General features: G+C 39.0%; 1 protein-coding gene across 18 annotated transcripts in view; it reads left to right on the plus strand.

Moving 5' to 3' along the window:
- Window positions 1-18503, plus strand: part of PDE4DIPP2 (phosphodiesterase 4D interacting protein) — a 207246-nt gene that overhangs the window by 143929 nt on the left and 44814 nt on the right. For 17 of the 18 annotated variants that reach the window (XM_021690137.2, XM_044914600.1, XM_044914601.1 and 14 more), the window contains 7 exons: window positions 983-1147; window positions 1321-1402; window positions 4686-4777; window positions 9159-9275; window positions 9613-9750; window positions 10592-10704; window positions 11856-11983. In XM_021690137.2, coding sequence (XP_021545812.2) covers window positions 983-1147; window positions 1321-1402; window positions 4686-4777; window positions 9159-9275; window positions 9613-9750; window positions 10592-10704; window positions 11856-11983 — 835 coding nt within the window. Of the gene's footprint in view, window positions 1-982; window positions 1148-1320; window positions 1403-4685; window positions 4778-9158; window positions 9276-9612; window positions 9751-10591; window positions 10705-11855; window positions 12007-18503 lie in introns of all 18 variants that reach the window. The other variant, XM_044914610.1, reaches the window with a different exon arrangement.

Consider the following 18503-nt stretch of genomic DNA (forward strand, 5'->3'; position numbering starts at 1 on the left):
ATTATTCTTTTATTTACCTTAGAAATTATGACAAGAGCTCAGTTTCTCATTAAAACAGTAGTAATTGTCCCCAGTTGATGCTGATACAGCTAATACAGTACTGATTCATCATCTTTTACCCCCAGTAATTTTAGTCTGAGTTTATTGTTTCCAGATTTTCTGATTAAATGCAGACTTCCTATGTGGTAATGGTCACATAATGTTCTAGATCTTTTCCTTATTGTGCCATCATCTGTCTTAGAAAACTGGGATTTGAAATTAAATAAAGTGGGTTTGGTGGTTTTGAGGTTTAGATTCTCCTGATTATATGGTCTGATAAAAATGTTTCCGGGTATATTGATTCACTCAGTAAATACGCATTGAGTGCCTACTATGTGCCAGACACTGTTCTGGGTGCTTGTGATTCAGTGCTGAAGAAAACATCATAGAGCCTGCCCTTAGCAAACTTACATACAGTTGATAGACAGTGAACATATATCAGATAATGGTAAGTGCATTGTAAAAACTTAGCAGGACAAAGAGAACTGGGAGTAGAGAAAAGATGTCTGTTTTAGATAGGATATGCAGAGGAGGCCAATCCGATAAGGTATCAGTAGGCAAAGATGTAAAGGGAGCAAACCAAACGAATGTTTGGGTAAAGAACGCCCAGGCCAAAGGCACATGTATCCCAGAGTAAAGGACATCTGCTATCCCACTTCAAACCAGAATCTTAATACCTCAGCCTGATCAAGTTCTGGCAGAGCCAATTTTAGGTTGTTTGATCTGTAACAGATGTGTTATATTCAGCTTTTCCAATATTCTTTACCTGAGAGACTTTCTTTCCACTCATCAGCTGTTTTTCCCTGTAAACTGAAAGCAAGGAAGCTATTTTGGGGGGCCCCCACTGGCTTTTCATGAACAGTTGACTTTTAACGAATAACTCAGAGCACAAATTTTGTTTTCTAGAGTATCTTTTTAATGGTATGTGTGATTTCCTTACTAGGCCACTGCAGAGAAGATGGTACAAGCCCTGATGGAAAGAAATTCAGAATTACAGGCCCTGCGCCAGTATTTAGGAGGGAAAGACTTCATGTCCCAAGCACTCATCTCTAACCAACCCACCGAAGTTACCTCCAGCAGCCCCCATCTTAGAGAGCAGACTGACCAAGTAAGAATTACATGCTTGTATAGATGTTCATGCCAACTGCCTTTTTTTTTGTGTGTCTGAGGCATGAGTTTGATTATTTTAATACCAAATTGTGTGAGGACATTCCAGGTCCTTGTCATTATGATCATGGTTCCTGTAACCTTTCTAAACCCCCTGACTCTTCCAATTTTTAGGGTTCAGTTCATATACCCTCCAAAGATGATAGCATTTCGTTGACTGCCAAAGGGGATACCAATATACCCAGGTCCTCATTAGGTAAGTATCAGATTTAATTTCACTAAGGAATCTTCTGTCTTTTCTTTCTGTAACTCTGTTAATAGGTTTGGCCAGGACTCTCTTTTCCTACCTTAATGGAAAAAAATAAGTTTAGATTCCCCCTGAAAGGCTGAAGACCTGTCTATTCTAGAAAGAACTACCCTCATTGTGTTGAATTGAGACTATTGTTCTGGGTACAGTTTGGCTCAGGGAAACTGCCTCCTGATTATTCTTTCCAGATAGCTTTTCAGGGGTTCAGAAATGCAGGAGGTGTGTTTCTAAGCCTACACAACAGGACAATGGGGCTGACACCTTCTCCTGGGTATCTTACAAGCAGGCTGAGGCTACTCACGGTAACTTGACATAACCTGCATTACAGTGTTGGGAGGGGGAGGCAGTGTACATTAAGTTAGTTGCCAAGATCACAACCATCTAAGAGACAGTTGTAGGCCTTGAACTCCCTAAAAACAAATGAATTCTGTGAAGAGTAGGAACAAAACTTAAATGAGTGCTGGGGATTAGAGTCTCTGACTTTCACAGAGCAAAAGGTTGGGATCTAGGGTACCTTCAAGGAAGAGATTTACCCAGTGAGTTGTAGAAATAGGGGCTCACCATCAGCAATGAAGTGGTAATTATAATGCTATAAGAAAGGTTGTGGACTTGAAGAATTAACTTATGATTTTTTTAATGATATTAAAGAATGTAAGGGGGTTCCTGGGTCAGTCAGTTAAGCATCCAACTCTTGATTTCAGCTCAGGTCTTGATCTTGGGGTCGTGAGTTCAAGCCCCATGTTGGGCTCCATGCTGGGTTGGGCATGGAGCTACTTTTTAAAAAAAGAAAGGAAAAGAATGTAAAAAGTTTGTGTCTGTGTTATAGTGTAAAGTATTAATGGAATTCCATAGGTAAGTCATGCAACTAGTTATTTTTTTGTAGGAAAACTTTGTCAAAGAGTAAAGAATGCTTGATTTGTTTAATTTACTCCCTATTTACCTTTTTTCAAAAAGTACTTCTCTCTAATTTTTTATTTTGCAAATTTCAAACTTCTAGAAAAGTGGCAAAAATCCTGCAGTGAATACACATACAGACTTTTATTAAGATTCACCATCTATTAACATTTTGCAACATTTGCATTATTTCTTCACATGTACATGCACAGATGGAATGTTTTTTCTAAGCCTTTTAAAAATTACTTAGATATCATGACACTTCATTTCTAAATACTTCATTATGTATTTCCTAAAAGCAAGGGCATTCTCCTACATAACTACAGTATAACGATCACATTCAGGAAATTTAACCTTGGTATAGTCCTGGTACCTAAGGTACAGTTCATATCCAGAGTTCCCATTGTCCCAGGAACATTCCCGGTGGTTGGGTCTCCCTCTCCGGGACCATGCATGCATTTAGTTGTCATGTCTCGTTAGTCTCCTTTAGTCTAGAACAGTTTTCTAGCCTTTTTTGGTCTTTTTTGACATTGGCATTTTTGAAAACTCTGGGCCAGCGAATGGCCTTCAATCTGGCTCTGATTGTTTCCTCATGGTTCGATTCAAGTTAAGCATTTTCAGCAAGAATACTACAAGGGTGAGTCTTTCTCAGTGCACCACATCAGGAGCACATGATAGCAGTTTGTATTTTTCCTTAGTTAAGATTGTATCTGCCAGACCTCTACACGTCTCCCTTTGTGTTGGTGACCTGCTGCCCAACACCCTGAGAGGTTGACCGTCTCCCCACAGCCACTCACCCAGGGCTCCTAGCATCCTCTCAGCCTTGCCCGAAGCAGCGATTACGTTGGTAGTTTAAAAAAGTGATTTCTATTTCTAAAATTTCTTCCTTGTGTATTAGCACCTGTTCTTTCATAAAGAGCTGCCCTTTCCCTATTCTCCCCCACTCAATTTTTTTTTATATCAATGTGTTCTCATGGATTCTTTTTTTAAAAAAAAATCATTTTATTATCTGTTTCTGTCATTATTCCATTTGATGCCCATATTACCCCTGATTTGGCCCGTTGGAGCCCCTTTAGGCTGCTCCTCTGTCCTTTTGATATGTCACCATCAGTTTTTCAGCATTTCCACACTTTCTGGCACAATAAGATGTTCCGTGATCACCTTTCCCTTTCCCTGCCTTGGCCCTGGAACTGCCTGTTACTTCAAGGAGCTCTGGTTCCTTGAAGTGGGTAATGGCACTTAGGTACTAATATCTGGGCATGAGATGGGTTCATAGCCACCACAGGTATGTCATTTGCTTCTAGGGCCTTTTAGGTGAACAGAGCTGGGGTGTGTGTGTGTGTGGGTGTGTGTGTATTTGATACTGATTTCTCTAATTCTAATTTAACACCACAGGTTCTTTCTTTGCCTTATTTTGTATTTGTATCTGCCTTTTTTTGACCTTGAGAAACCTGCTTACCTCTAACATGAATATATTTACCCATTCACACAATACACTAAAGTAGTTTAGAATTGCTACATGAATACCACAACCAACAATAAGTCTCTTAAATAATGTTTAAGATTTATTTTTTTAATCCTTAGACTATTTCCCACTGAGGGCATACAGTTAGAATAGTGAGTTCAAAAAATTATTCGGATTAATTTTTTAATTTTGTGGGTGTTTATATTATCTATTTATTATATAGGCTCATTTATTTATGTTAATATTCAGTTTTAGGCTTTTTCTTCCCCATTATTATTGAACTAACTTTACACATTAAAAATAAAACATTAACGTGGTTCAAAACTCAAATATATAAAAAAGTATGCTCAGAAGACCCATCAACTTCTCTGACATTTCTCTCTGGTTTTCACCCCTCCCTTGAAGGCAACCAATTTCATTTCTGGGTTATCCTTCCTATGTTTCTTTTTGCAAAGTAAGAGAGCAATCCTGTGTCTATATGTGATGTGTATGTGTGTGTTCTTATTTTCCCCTTTCCTAATGTAAAACAGACTCCGCTAGATGTATTCTTTTGCACCCAACTTGTTTTACTTAACAATATATCTTAGAAATTATTCTGTACCAGTTCATAAAGAGTTTCCTCATTCTTTTTTGAAGTTGTATATAGTACCTCATTGCATGGATATACCGTAGTTTATTCACTCTTCTTTTTATAGGCATGTAGATTGATTGTAGTATTTTGCTATTACAAATAATGCTGCAAAGAAGAATCTGTGCATATATTTTTGTTGTCATCATGAGATTGTGTATTCAGACTAAATTCCTCAGAAACAAAGCGGCAGAGGTCATATGATGTTATAGTGATTAAAACGAGTGCTATGTGGTCATTTTTAGGAGACTTGGACACAGTTGCAGGGCTGGAAAAGGAACTGAGTAATGCCAAAGAGGAACTTGAGCTCATGGCTAAAAAAGAAAGAGAAAGTCGGGTGAGTGTTCTAGTGAGCCTAATTTCAAAATTCCTATTATTTTTTTCCAAAATAGTTTATTTTTTTCTTTTCTTTTTTTAATTTAATTTTATTATGTTAGTCACCATACATTACATCATTAGTTTTTGATGTAGTGTTCCATGATTCATTGTTTACGTATAACACCCAGTGCTCCATGCAGTACGTGCCCTCTTTAATACCCATCACCGGGCTAACCCATCCCCCCACCCCCTCCCCTCTAACACCCTCAGTTTGTTTCTCAGAGTCCATAGTCTCTCATGGGTCGTCTCCCCCTCCGATTTCCCTCCCTTCATTTTTCCCTTCCTTCTCCTAATGTCCTCCATGCTATTCCTTATGTTCCACAAATAAGTGAAACCATATGATAATTGACTTTCTCTGCTTGACTTATTTCACTTAGCATAATCTCCTCCAGTCCTATCCATGTTGACGTAAAAGTTGGGTATTCATCCTTTCTGATGGCTGAGTAATATTCCATTGTATATATGGACCACATCTTCTTTATCCATTTGTCTGTTGAGGGGCATCTCGGCTCTTAACACTGTGGTGGGAATGCAAGTTGGTACAGCCACTTTTGGAAAACTGTGGAGGTTCCTCAAAAAATTAAAAATAGAGCTACCCTATGACCCAGCAATTGCAGTCCTGGGTATTTACCCCAAAGGCATAGATGTAGTGAAAAGAAGGGCCATATGCACCTCAATGTTCATAGCAGCAATGTCCACAATAGCCAAACTGTGGGAAGAGCTGAGATGCCAAAATAGTTTATTTTTAAAAGAGTACAGTAGTCCAAGTATAATATCTAGGTCCAAATGCAAAGGAAGGCTTTTTTTTTCTTTCTGGAGAAACACAGAAATTGCTTTATGTACACTTTTTCTCAAAAGATGCTCTTATTTTTATAAATGGAGACCATTAAACTTTTAAGTTCTGAAAAGACAAAGGCCGCTTTCTCTGCCCATTGCTGACTGGAATAATTATAAAGGATCTGTGAAAAAATGAGATACTATATAATTGCTGCTTGGAATTATGATGTTAGATCCATGAAATTAGCTTTAGAAACATGGAACAGAGGAATTTGGGGAATGATCAATAAATTCATTGAGTACTTGCTATATGCAATGTACCGTACTGGGTACTTAAATTAACACTAAGGCTTACAGCTCTGCAAACTAAGTGGTATTGGCCCTATTTTATAGATGAAGAAGGTGAAACACTGATTTATTTATTTATTTATTTATTTTAACATGGAGGTAGGAAGGGCGCCTGGGTGGCTTAGTCACATAAGCGTCTGACTCTTGATTTCAGCCCAGTCATGATCTCAGGGGCATGAGATTGAAGCTTCTCTCTCTCCCTCTGCTCCTCCCCCGCCCACCTGCTTAACAAGCTCTCTCAAAAAAACAAAACAAAACAAAACAAAGCCATGGAGGTGGGGAATTGTCATAGAACTAAGACATACCAAAGCTAAGATTTAAATTTAGGTCTTTTGTGACTCACAGTACTTGCTAAGAAGTCGTTACTTGGAGCAGATCATTTTTCCATTGGGCTGTATTTCTAGCAGTAGAGTTTTCATGAATTTTCTTAGACGAGGCCTCTCGGTCTTACAGAATCCCTTCTCCTTCTCCCTCCCTTTACAGCTGATTGTTATGTTCAGCTGTGATGTGGAAGAAGTATTAGGGCCACAGAACAGAGTTACTAACTAAAACTAAAAGGCTCTATGTGACCAGGGCATCTATTTTAGAGGGTCAGCAGTACATTAAGTTTACCTGGCTAGTCTATGCAAGTGCCAACTAGAAGATGAATAATAGTGCTCTAGTGGGTCAGATCAATTAACCACGTAGTGTGGTACCAAAGGGTGTTTTATGGGAAGCTGTAATGGTAGCTTTAAGGATGTCCTCCAGTTTAATTGGCACTATAAAACATTTCAAATTTGTTTAATTAATGAGTTTATTATGCTGCTTAAAAAAATGGGTCCCCATGAGCAGATGAGTGAATCCTCCCAACCTCCCAAGCCTCTTGGCTTCTCAGATTTGGTCCATCTCTTTGCCAGAGTTAGATCTAGAATATAAAACCTGTATTCATATTTGTGGTAAAATTATCTTACTGTACCTCTTAATTTCTCTTCTCATTACTCTTAGTTCTGACAACCAGCCTCCTATTCTATGACTCAAGTTTTGAGGATATGAAATTGTGTGGCATTTTAAAAATACCAGTTTTAAAAATCCCCTAGCTCCCCTCCTTTTTTGGGGTTCCACCCTAGCCATTATCTGATTACTCATGTTGGAGATTTCGGTTTCCGTAAGCTGTTTCTGTTTTTCTAATATATACTTGATTCAGAGTAATGTTACTTTTTGGTTCTGTCCTGTTTGGGGGATCATCAAATTAGGGCTATGAATGGTTATTTTGAGTAAGTGATATTTGGCTATATTGCTTACTTTTGTGTCCTTAATCGGTTACCAACCTCTCAGTTCAGTGCCATATATATTCATTATCACATTCCCTTTGATATTAGTTATATACCAAAAGCCATGTCGATTTTCCTGAATTTTTAAGCATTCCCCCTACTGTCTTGAAATCATAGTAATAGTGGTAGTAATAGTTAACATTCAGTGATTGCCTGCCAGGCACTTTTAAATATATTTTCTCTCCTCTCATGTAGCCCTAAAAAGTAGGTATTATTTCCGTTTTATAATTGAGGAAACTGAAGCTCAGTTTAAATGCCTTGTAGGGAGATTATGCCAAGATTTAAAACCCAAAACCCATGTCTGCCTGACTGCAGACCTTTATCTTGCTGCCATAATGTTTTCTTCCTCGTGTTTGAATTTTTCTAATATGGAGCAAATACCTGGCTTATAATGATAGAGGTCTCTGAAGAGGGCCTCATGAGAAGCACTCCTTTTCCCTTACCCAAGATCTGAACGAACGGAGAGATAAAACAAAGTAGTGGCAGATAGTTTGGTATTTTATCAACTGCATTACTGATAAAGGCTTAGGTAGAGAACTTAATGCAAGAACCTAGGGGCATGCTAGCCAATCCCCAGAATTAGGTAGACTTATCTACCTAGTCACAGATGACATTGGGCCTTGGCAGACCACTCTACATGGTGAGGAAGAGCCTGTTCTTGGAGAAGCAGTGGCAAAAACAGGCTTCCTGCAGGCAGGTGCCTCCCAAAAAGAAGAAAGGTGGAGCTAAGTCAAGCATGCCTGGTTTATTCTTCCCCAACATACTGTTAAGATAAGTCCCTTTACCTGCCTGGGGCTGACTAAAGGGGTGGAGAAAGGTCAGGAGTTAAACTGAGGTCCTTCAACATGGAAGGAAATGGGAGGAGAGGCATTTCTTCCTAACGTGCCACAGGAGCCCAGAACATCAAATAACTTTGTGTAGTTATAAATCATTACCAGCCCACATAGTGAACTATCATCATTGATGGAATTTGAAGTAAAATTTTTACTGCTCATAACTTACATTTTATATCTTCTTAAAGAAACAGGTGCTGCTTTCTTTAGGAAGTTTGGCTATACCTTAAACTAGGTGTGTATCATCTGTCTTCTTTGTCACACCTATTTCCTTTAATTATCTCCAAATAGTTCCTTACATGGGGCACTGGGTGGCTCAGTTGGTTAAGCATCTGCCTTTGGCTCAGGTCATGATCCCAGGGATGGAGCCCCATATCAGGCTCCCTGCTCAGTGGGGAGCCTGCTTTTTCTCTGCCTGCTTCTCCCCCTGCTTGTGCTCTCTCTCCCTCTCTCTCTGTCTCTCTGACAAATAAATAAAAATCGGAAAAAAAAAAAAAACTTCTTACTATGTGTACTTACAAATAACTTGCCATTACCATAAAGAATATATGGATGTGTTAGAATCTGCAGGAAAGGCATTATAACCTCCGTGTTCTGAGTCTGCTTCCTTGAGTTCACATTCTGGATCTCCCCCTTCCTAGCTCTGTGACTTTGAACAGGTTCCTTAATTTCTCTCTGCCTCAGTCACCTCCTCTGTAAACTGGGGAATAGGAGAATAGTGATCCTCTAGGGTTGTTGGGAGGATTCACTCATCTGCTCATGGGGACCCATTTTTTTAAGCAGCATAATAAACTCATTAATTAAACAAATTTGAAATGTTTTATAGTGCCAATTAAACTGGAGGACATCCTTAAAGCTACCATTACAGCTTCCCATAAAACACCCTTTGGTACCACACCACATGGTTAATTGATTCGACCCATAGACCACTATTATTCATCTTCTAGTTGGCACTTGCATTACTGGCTCATGGTGATACAATATGGAAGAACCTTGGCCTCGGTGTTAAAATGGGAATGTGACAGATATTGCATCCTCTGCACACCGACTTCAGGATCTCTTCTCTCCACAGATGGAACTTTCTGCGCTACAGTCCATGGTGGCCGTGCAAGAGGAAGAGCTACAGGTGCAGGCTGCCGACATGGAGTCCCTGACCAGGAACATACAGATTAAAGAAGACCTCATAAAGGTCTTTCACAGCTTTTTCAAACGACATTTGGATACCCTGAGTCCCTTGGCCAGTCCTTATTTCCTTGATGCACTGTCAGTTTGAGCCTCTTAATATCACCATGTTCTTTCCGACTTGTATTAGAGTTGCTGAGATTTCACAAAGAATGTATTATTTCATATGGCTTATCAATATTCCACTTGAAAGTAGAGCAGACTATTTCAGGGACATCTGCTTCTTTGTCCCACTGCTAAATAGCACTGGACAGCCCCGAGATCGAGAGTTGCATGCCCCACTGACTGAGCCAACCAGGCACCCTGCATTCCTATTACTAGTTTTTTTTTTTCTTGACTTTCAGGACCTGCAGATGCAACTGGTTGATCCCGAAGACATACCAGCTATGGAACGCCTGACGCAGGAAGTCTTACTTCTTCGGGAAAAAGTTGCTTCAGTAGAATCACAGGGACAAGAAACTTTAGGAAATCGAAGACAACAAGTAAGTCTTTGGAATATAAACCTTATTTTTACTGTGAAACAAACAATGGAAAAGCTGTCACTCAGTGATCTCTGAAAGGGTCTGTTGATGGAACTTCATAGAGAATCTGTGCTCTAAAGTTGCCTTGCCTTGGTCAGCAGCAGCAAGAGATGCCCCTAACATTTGTAATTCCTTTCGAGCTACTACCCCATAGCTGACCTCTCATCAGTGCCAGACTTTTAAAAAAGACCTTCTTGCCTGTACTCCCTGTTTGTTATCCTCTCTCTCACTAACTCCTCGTTTCACTCCAATCCTGGCTTTTAATTCAAGCAGTTCACTTAACCAGACCCCTCTGCTGGTTGCGTACATCATGGCTCATGTTCTTTACAGCACTCGCTATAAAGCTCACTGTGATACAGGTCTGTGATTGATGGTGTCTCCTCCACCCACTAGATAGTAAGTTTAGCCCTAGAACAGAGCCTGGCACATAGAATATTCTCAATAAATCTTTACTGAATGAGTGAAGAATACCAGTAAGTCCTACAGTATGTCTTCTGGCCCTTCCTCTCTTTCCCTTCCACTCCCTTCTTCTACCTCTTTCCTGTGCTTCTGGCCTCTCTCTCCTCTTTCTTCTTGCTTCCATGTTTGACTTCTGCCCTATAGAGTTTTAAAGATTAAAAAACAAGGTAATGTGACATTGATTTGAAAACTGTAAAATATAATAGAAAGTTTAAGCAAGTAGTAAAATAGTGAGCTTTTTTGGTCATAGTGCATGTGAGTACATTCCTTTGGCTGCTATCTCAGGATCTGCTGTGCTTCATGTCTCATGTCCGTTTGCGTATTGCTTCTGCTCTTTCCTCAGTTGCTGCTGATGCTCGAAGGGCTGGTAGATGAACGGAGTCGGCTCAATGAGGCCTTGCAAGCAGAGAGACAGCTCTATAGCAGTCTGGTGAAGTTCCACACCCATCCAGAGAGGTAGGAGAGTGACGGCGGTGTTTATTTCTATTCCTCTTTAGGTGCAGATGCTCATGGTCTCAAAGCAGGGAGAAAAAAAAACAGAGACAATTACTAGGACTACTCAGTTTGTCATTTGTTTGTTTGTCATTTGTTGTGTGTGGATCTCTCAGAGCCTAGTGTTTAAGTCTTAAGTCAGGAATAGTGCCTATCTCATATAGCTACACAGTGATCAAATGAGAAGACTTGTCAGGTGTCTAAAATAATGCCTTGTGTATAGTAAACACTCAGTGTTTTCCTTTCCTTCCTCTGCTCCATGTCCTGGTAGGGGCTGTTCCGTTCCAAGAGTGAGGATATAAAGGGTATTGATACTCAGTGAGTATCACTGAAGAAAATATATTTACCATGATGGCTAATATCAACCCAGGATCACTGATAGCCATCATGGTGAATATATTTGCTTGTATTCTTGATTTTTGGATCACATATATATCATTCTGGTTCATTTTATATTCCCTTTATTTATTTATTTTTTTCTCATTCTGCCTTCTGCCCTTGTCCCTTTTTCTCTTTCCTAATTTTTATTTTTTTACTATTCATTTTTTTCTAGTTGATTGTTCAGTTTAAGCCTTGTTTTTCTTTCTACTTCAGGAAAATGAAGGCAGAGGAAAGATACAGTAGGACCAGTTGATTGTATTACTTTTTAAAGAATCTCTGGATCTTTGGTCTCTCTGAACTGGATTCCTTTTCAGAGCTCTGTCCAGTCTGGTTACCAAATGAGAGAACACAGATCTTCAATAGCAGTCCTCCTTGGCTCAGTATTGCTTCAGTTTGCATTTAGTTTTTCCTGGGTTTTGGTTTTTCGAAACTAATACTCTTCAAAAAGTAAAATTTCTCTTATGTTGGCTATAGGGGTATGAGGTAAGTCTTAGGAACTATAATTTTATGTGACATTGGCTCACAATCTAGCATAAAGAGGCAAGCTTTAAAGAAAGGGCAGGCCTTGCTAATCTGTCCGCAGTGAAGGATAACAGTGCCCAAACAAAGACTGTGTTCACTTACTGTGTGCTAGCGAGCATCCTTTAGAAAGTGTCATGGCTCTTTGGAAGTATGGTAGACTCATTACAGTTGATGGCTAATCTGTTTTCCTTCCATGTGGCATGTTTACTCAGCTCAGAGAGAGACCGAACTCTGCAGGTGGAACTAGAAGGGGCCCAGGTGATACGCGGTCGGCTAGAAGAAGTTCTTGGAAGAAGTCTGGAGCGTTTAAGCAGGCTGGAGACCCTGGCCGCCATTGGAGGTGGGGAACTGGAAAGTGTGCGAGTTCGTCACAAGCATGCCTTCTGAGCACTGGCGGGTCAGCCTGCAGCCCAGGATGGAAAACCTTGTTTGCACTAACCCGAGAGCCTTGTCTGACTCTGGCAGAATTAAATGGTGACTTGCTAACGGTAAAACTGTTACAAGTAGCATCAACTACAAAGTGAAACTCACTTTAGTCTATCTGTATGGCACTGTACATATCTATCTCTGAGTTGAATGGTGGAGGTTACAAAGTGTATGTGCACCTTTTAAAACATTCCATTTCAGTTTTCCCACCCATATTCACTCTTTCTAGGCCCGTCCTTGTTCCCCCATCTTTCCCCGTGGGCCAATAAAGTTTATTCCTCCCCCATTCTCACCGTCCATTTCATATGTTCCATATCATGTCATAAATGCATGCATGTGTATTTTTTTGCCATCAGCCAACTCCTCTTTGAGTGAGAGAAATTTTTTTTAATCAAATAAACATCTCAAGATGAAAGAGAGATTAAATGTCTATAAGAATGACTTTGCAAAAGTGGTATAATCCTTATCAGAAGGTAATCAAAGCCATGTCTTGCCATAGCAGACTACAAGTATTGGAAGGGTCAAGTCGAAGAGAGGAGGCAAAGACAGTTAAAGTGTTTACAGTAAACCTTCTCCTCTGATAGTGTTTCAGAGTTGATAATTGAATAATAGCAATAGTGAAATTAGATTAGGTGGAATCTAATGAAATTATAAATTCCATTAATATTTTTCCTTTAAACCACAAGAGTATTATGTAGTCAAAACGATTTCAATAAAAACTCATTTCAGATTTTAAACTTGGAATTTGGTCTTTCAGAATCATGATTCTTTATGTAAAAAGAAAATTTCAAATGTAATGTTCCCCTTTAAATTCAGCATTTCACCAAATTGCTTATTGCAGCCAGAGGAAAGTATTGCTTCTGGTTTTTCATTTGGTAGTGGCATGAGATGGAGTCCTATGTTTTTCATGTTTTAGTGCTTAAACATTACTCCATTAAAATAAGTAATAGGCTTTGAAGTGTTCGAATAGTTTAGAAAGAAAGGTCGTAGACCTGGGTTCGTAGGTTTGGGTCATTGTCTTAGTGCTTTGTTATGGCAGCGTGACAGGTTTAAGGAAAGGGGCCCTGGAGATTGTATTTCTGCTAGCTTCAATGTCAAGAGTATAACAAGTAATCAGGATTACTTTGGAGCTTTGCGGGTTCAACACCATGAGGTTTCATATTTCTGCTGGTTATAAATTTCCTAGATTAGAAGCTGAGATTGCAGGTTTTAAACATGGACTTTGGTGAACAGGGATTGAGGCTTTCCAGCATCATAAAGGTGACTGAGTACTCTTTCTCAATGAGGGGGAGCACAATGAGTTTTCTGTTTTCCCTCCATTATTCACATGATACTTTAATTTCTTTCACGTTCATGTGTTGACATGGGTTGCCTTACATTCTAAATTCTGTCCAGCTTTCTGTAACCTTAGCCATGCCTGTAACAACAGATAGAGCATCGGTCAAACCAAAGTGGACAGGGAAGAAAATGTTCTACTGGAGAAACACCCTGGGATTTTTCTGATGAAGTATTTTGCAAAAGATTGACAGCCATAAGCCTTCCTCTTAATGAAATGCTTTCCAATTTTCATGGCCTTTGGAGTGGGGAGTCATTTAAGGAAGGGGATAGGAAGTATAAGCAGAACCATCCACTTTCTTAGTCTTCCAGTCGTTAAAGACCCTTCCCTGCACAAAGATTTTTGTAATTTTCTAGAAGGAAAGAGGGGGTAATGGAACTTACAGAAATGTCAACCCAGCAAAGACTAGTCTGTCATATGATTACAAGGCATTTAGGAGTTGTTTTCCCTTAATTTTGCTAACAGACCAAGGAAGCTTTCCAAGTGTCCTGTTAAGATTCAACCACGGGTGATTCTTAGGTTCTAAAGGCTTATAGTGATTATAGTAATTTCTAATTACTACTCCTGCTTCTATCATCCTCTAAGAGTAGGAATTTCTCTTTGGTATCTTGAACTGTTACTAAGTGTTAGAAATATTAAGGTAGCTGGATGAATAATGAGAAACCCAACTTCCTATTGAAAAATGATCAAAATAGATTATTGGGGAAAAAGTAAGTGAATTCTGTTCCTGATTTGGATCCTGAAGAGACAAACCAACTTGTGCCACAGTTAATCACCCTTAATATTGGTCCTTGGGAAACATTTTAGATAATTAAGTGATTTTTGTGGCAAAAGATAAACTAAGAGGTTGATCCTGACACTATGGATGGGACTAAAATCTGGAATGAGGCTTGCAAACAGTGCTACCTGGAGAGAGCTTGCTAGTTTAACAGTTTTGTGTGATGATTTGGCATCTCATTAGAGAACTCGACTGATGAATTTTTTCTGTAACCCACAGATAGATGATGCTATGATTGGACACATCATTCATAGAATTCTATTTACCACGATATAATATGATTCCATTCTGTCTTCAGGAGCACAGACCCTTTCTCTTACTGGATTATTCTACCTTTGTCGGGCATTTTTCAGCCTTATAATAATTTTAGAGAAAGCATCATGGGCTTGTAGAACCTTGTGCTTGAATTAAAAAAAAAAAAAAATCTTGAAATGAATGAATTAAACCCAGGCCATGATTAATTAGAAGCGTAGAACTTAAAATGAGAAAAATCCATATTGATAGATTTGCTTTTACATCCATTTCCTTTTTGAATAATAGCAAATACGCAAAGTAATGGTTGTAAGAGTCAGGGGAGATGAAGTCTATAGTTCTTAGAGCTATAGAGTTGAAAAGGACCTCTAAGAAAATGTATTTAATGAGTGAAATGGAAGTCCTTTTGATAGATCTTTCCCTTAAACTCTGTTCTGTTGCAGAAGTCTGACGATTATTAGTGCCTAGTAAAAGTCAATGTTTTTCTGGTGTTTTCTTCTTAGCTATTTAGCCAAGTTATCATTTTTTTTTTTTGAAAAGGGACGACTGGACTATTTTAATATTGTCAGCCTTTTGCTTTGATAGGTATGCGCTTATCCTGAGTCTCACCCACCCTCTCCCACACCCACTTCTCTTCATTCACTGTGGACAAGAGCAGTACTTTTGGTACTTCTACTTCTTTATTCATATTTTAAAAAAGATGTGTCAAATCATTATATACAGTAAGAGATCTATAAAGATTAAGAAAATTGTGACCTATACAGGCTATTAGATCCTAGCCACAAAAAGTTTCCTGGAGGGTTTTGTAGTATATTCTACTTGCACAGTTTATACCTAAGTGACCTCTGGCACAGATATACATAAAAGACCTTTCGCTTTTATGCTAATTTATGCTAATTTGGTATCTGGTGCTGGGAAGTTTGGTTCACAGATGCAAAACAATTCAAGAAAACTGATGTTAGTTCTGTCTCTCTAACAGTTTGATCTAGGGTTCTCTGATTAGGGAAAGGAGAAGCAGATGAGACTATACCAAACATTGCTCTTTTCTTTGAAGGATAAAAGTTGACCCACCTACAGTCACTTCCCTTTAGACTGTAAACCTTAAAGGGACTATACTTCAGTTCCTTTGCTTTCCTTGAGCACCTAGTATTAGCAAACTCTAGTTCCTGTTTGTTAGGATAAAATTGTTGTTTTCTGGTTTCATGGTCTTTTTTTTTAAGATTTTATTTTTATTTGAGAGAGAGCACAAGCCACGGGGAGAGGGAGAGAGAGAAGCAGACTCCCCACTGAACAGGAAGCCTGACTCGACTTGGGGCTTGATTCCAGGACTATGGGATCATGACCTGAGCTGAAGGCAGACACCCAACCGACCGAGCTGCCCAGGTGCCCCTCATGGCCTTTTTATATGAAAAAGTCATAGGATCTCCACATTTGATGTCCCTGAAAAACTCAAGTTGCCTATTCACCTAGGCCTCCGTAGTAATTCTACAGGTCTGCAGGGAAATGCGACAATCGTCCCATGAAGCTAGGAAGAAATAGTAGTAACCCATGCCCTGACAGTCCACTTTCCATCTTGCCTTGTAAAATGATATTAGAGGTAGAATAAATAAATTAGCTTTCTTTTTCAGAAACTAACATCTTGTGAGATCCGAGCATATAGAATATTTTCTCTCTTTTAAGGTTAAAATTTAGAGCGCTTTTCTTCTCCCTTTGGTCATGAAGAACCATCAGTACTGTAGAAAGAGTAGCTAGGAATACGAAGCTTGTATGAGGCAACCTGGTAATAAAAAATAGAAGGAATGAGTCAATGGGACAATACATCAGAGTGGTTTCTGTAGGTTAATCGTTTTTGAGTCTTACAACATTTTGAAATATGGATTTAAGACACCTTCTCACTAGACATTTAGAATAATAACTTTGTTAAACAACTTTATTATAATTAAAAGACAGGCATGTTGCTTTTAAGTAGTCTTGAGTATTGACAAAAGGTAAGTCCTCAACTTCTTTCTATGTAATTACATGAGCCGGGACGCGTTTCCCAAATAAAAAATTTGCATTGTAATTTGTTTCCAGTAGAGGATGAGAAGTGGAAGGAAAACACAACATGTAAAGCTGACAATATGAATTTTACCAGATTTCAAAAAAGAATGATTAAACTTACAAAGTGATGTACTAATTCTTTTTGCATTTGTTTTCCTTTTGCTAAAACTGAAAGGATAAAATAGGAAGTTCAGCAAGAAAATGTTCAATAGAAAATAATATGAAGAATAGAGGTGTTAAGTAGATGAACTAAATCGGCTTCCTTGTTCCCTTTAAAAACTCAAAATTGTCTAGCACATGCATGTAGCTTTGCTTTTAGTATATAACATGAGTATATAGTGCTTCCTTTTGCAATTATCAAAATCATTGCTCTAAAATACCAACATCTCAATCTGTACACTTTAGAGGCATGTGTGTGTACAAGTATTTTCTATAAGTCATGAATTTCTGTTTCCATGAAGTATTCAGTTTGATAATAAAAGCAGTTTTACTTCTGTCACTTAAAATTTTGATCCTAGGGCTGTTGAGAAAAAGTAAAGCAATTTCATAACAATTTAAATGAAGGAAGTGACATGTTAAATGATCCAGTAACTTGGCATTAGATTATTTATAGGACTATTTTCCCACCAAAAAAAGCTGTATATTTTCCTCTGGAAATTCATTTCTTCATGGCACTGTGCTGTGTTAAACTGTGTTAACATTTGTGCTGAAATGGAGAGTGTGCTTTTTAATACCTAAGTGTTAGAATTTCAGCTGCTTTAGTTGAGACGCAAAAAATTGTTACTGATCCAATAAAAGTATCAAAGGCCAAACAGTAACCACTTGGTTTCATTCTTGAAAAGACTGATGAGAAGAGAAGTAGAGAAAGCTCATGTCTTTTTCTTTGCTTGTTTCCTTATAGGAGAATCAGTCTATTGATCATTGTACTAAAAATCCAAGTCAAAGTTAAGGCTCTGGAATGAGTGAATGCTTTTTTTTTTTTTTAAATTTAAAGATTTTTGTTTATTTCAGAGAGAGAGCCCAAGCAGGGGGAGCTGCAGGCAGAGGGAGAGGGACAAGCAGACTCCCCGCTGAGCAGGGAGCCCGATGCGGGACTCAATCCCAGGACCCTGGGATCATGACCTGAGCCGAAGGCAGGCACTTAACCGACTGAGCCACCCAGGCACCCCTGAGTGAATGCTTTTGTAATTTGTTTAACTAGAGGAGGGAAGAGGAAGAAACCTGGATTGTTCTTCCCTCACGGAAGTGAGACTAAAGAAACAGCATCACACTTCCTCCAGAAATGTGAATGGAACTCTTTTACCTTAATAACTCTTTCTTGTTCTCCTTGTTGAGGGAGAGCAGTAGCAAACAGGATGGAGATTTGAGGAGCCAGTTGTTCTGGTGGGTGGTTCTCCTCCCGTAAATGTTCCTGGAAAGAAAGGCCTGCTGCTTGTGTTCTTTGAAGGGGAAAAAAAAAAGAGGCCACAAGCAGGAAGAACTCCTTGACATTACAGAACTTTAAGTCCCTGGAAAATTGCTTTCTGAATAAAGTACAAGCTAGAAAGCTGCCTAAGAGATGTTACAATCCAAAGACAAAAATACAGCCTAAAGGGGCTCGACTGCAGACAGCAGTTTTCTTTCCTTCTGTCCAGTGGAAGAATTTTATTTCTTAGCAGAAGCTTACGGAGAACTATATGAAATCTTAAAGTTCCTTTATGGTCCAGAAGGGAATGGATGCAGAGTTTGACAGGAGAGCTTTTTTGTTTGATTCTGTCATACAGCATCATAATATTTAAGTCAGGGGTAGTTTAGTTGGTTCATGACACAACCATGTAAGAGTTCTCGTAATAATGAGCACATGGCAGGTGCCTTAGAGTGAAAGTGAGATGGCCCAGAGGATTTGGTACGAGAGCCTGGTGCTGAGGGGAAGACCAGCCGGGGGCTTTGGGCACTACACGATTACTCATGCTATACAGTTTTCATTCTTTGAATGCCCTTTCAAAATGAGTCAAATAGGACTCCTGCTATGTTCTGAGTAACTCTGTG

This window comes from Neomonachus schauinslandi, chromosome 4 (assembly GCF_002201575.2).
Source record: "Neomonachus schauinslandi chromosome 4, ASM220157v2, whole genome shotgun sequence".
Taxonomy (NCBI): domain Eukaryota; kingdom Metazoa; phylum Chordata; class Mammalia; order Carnivora; family Phocidae; genus Neomonachus; species Neomonachus schauinslandi.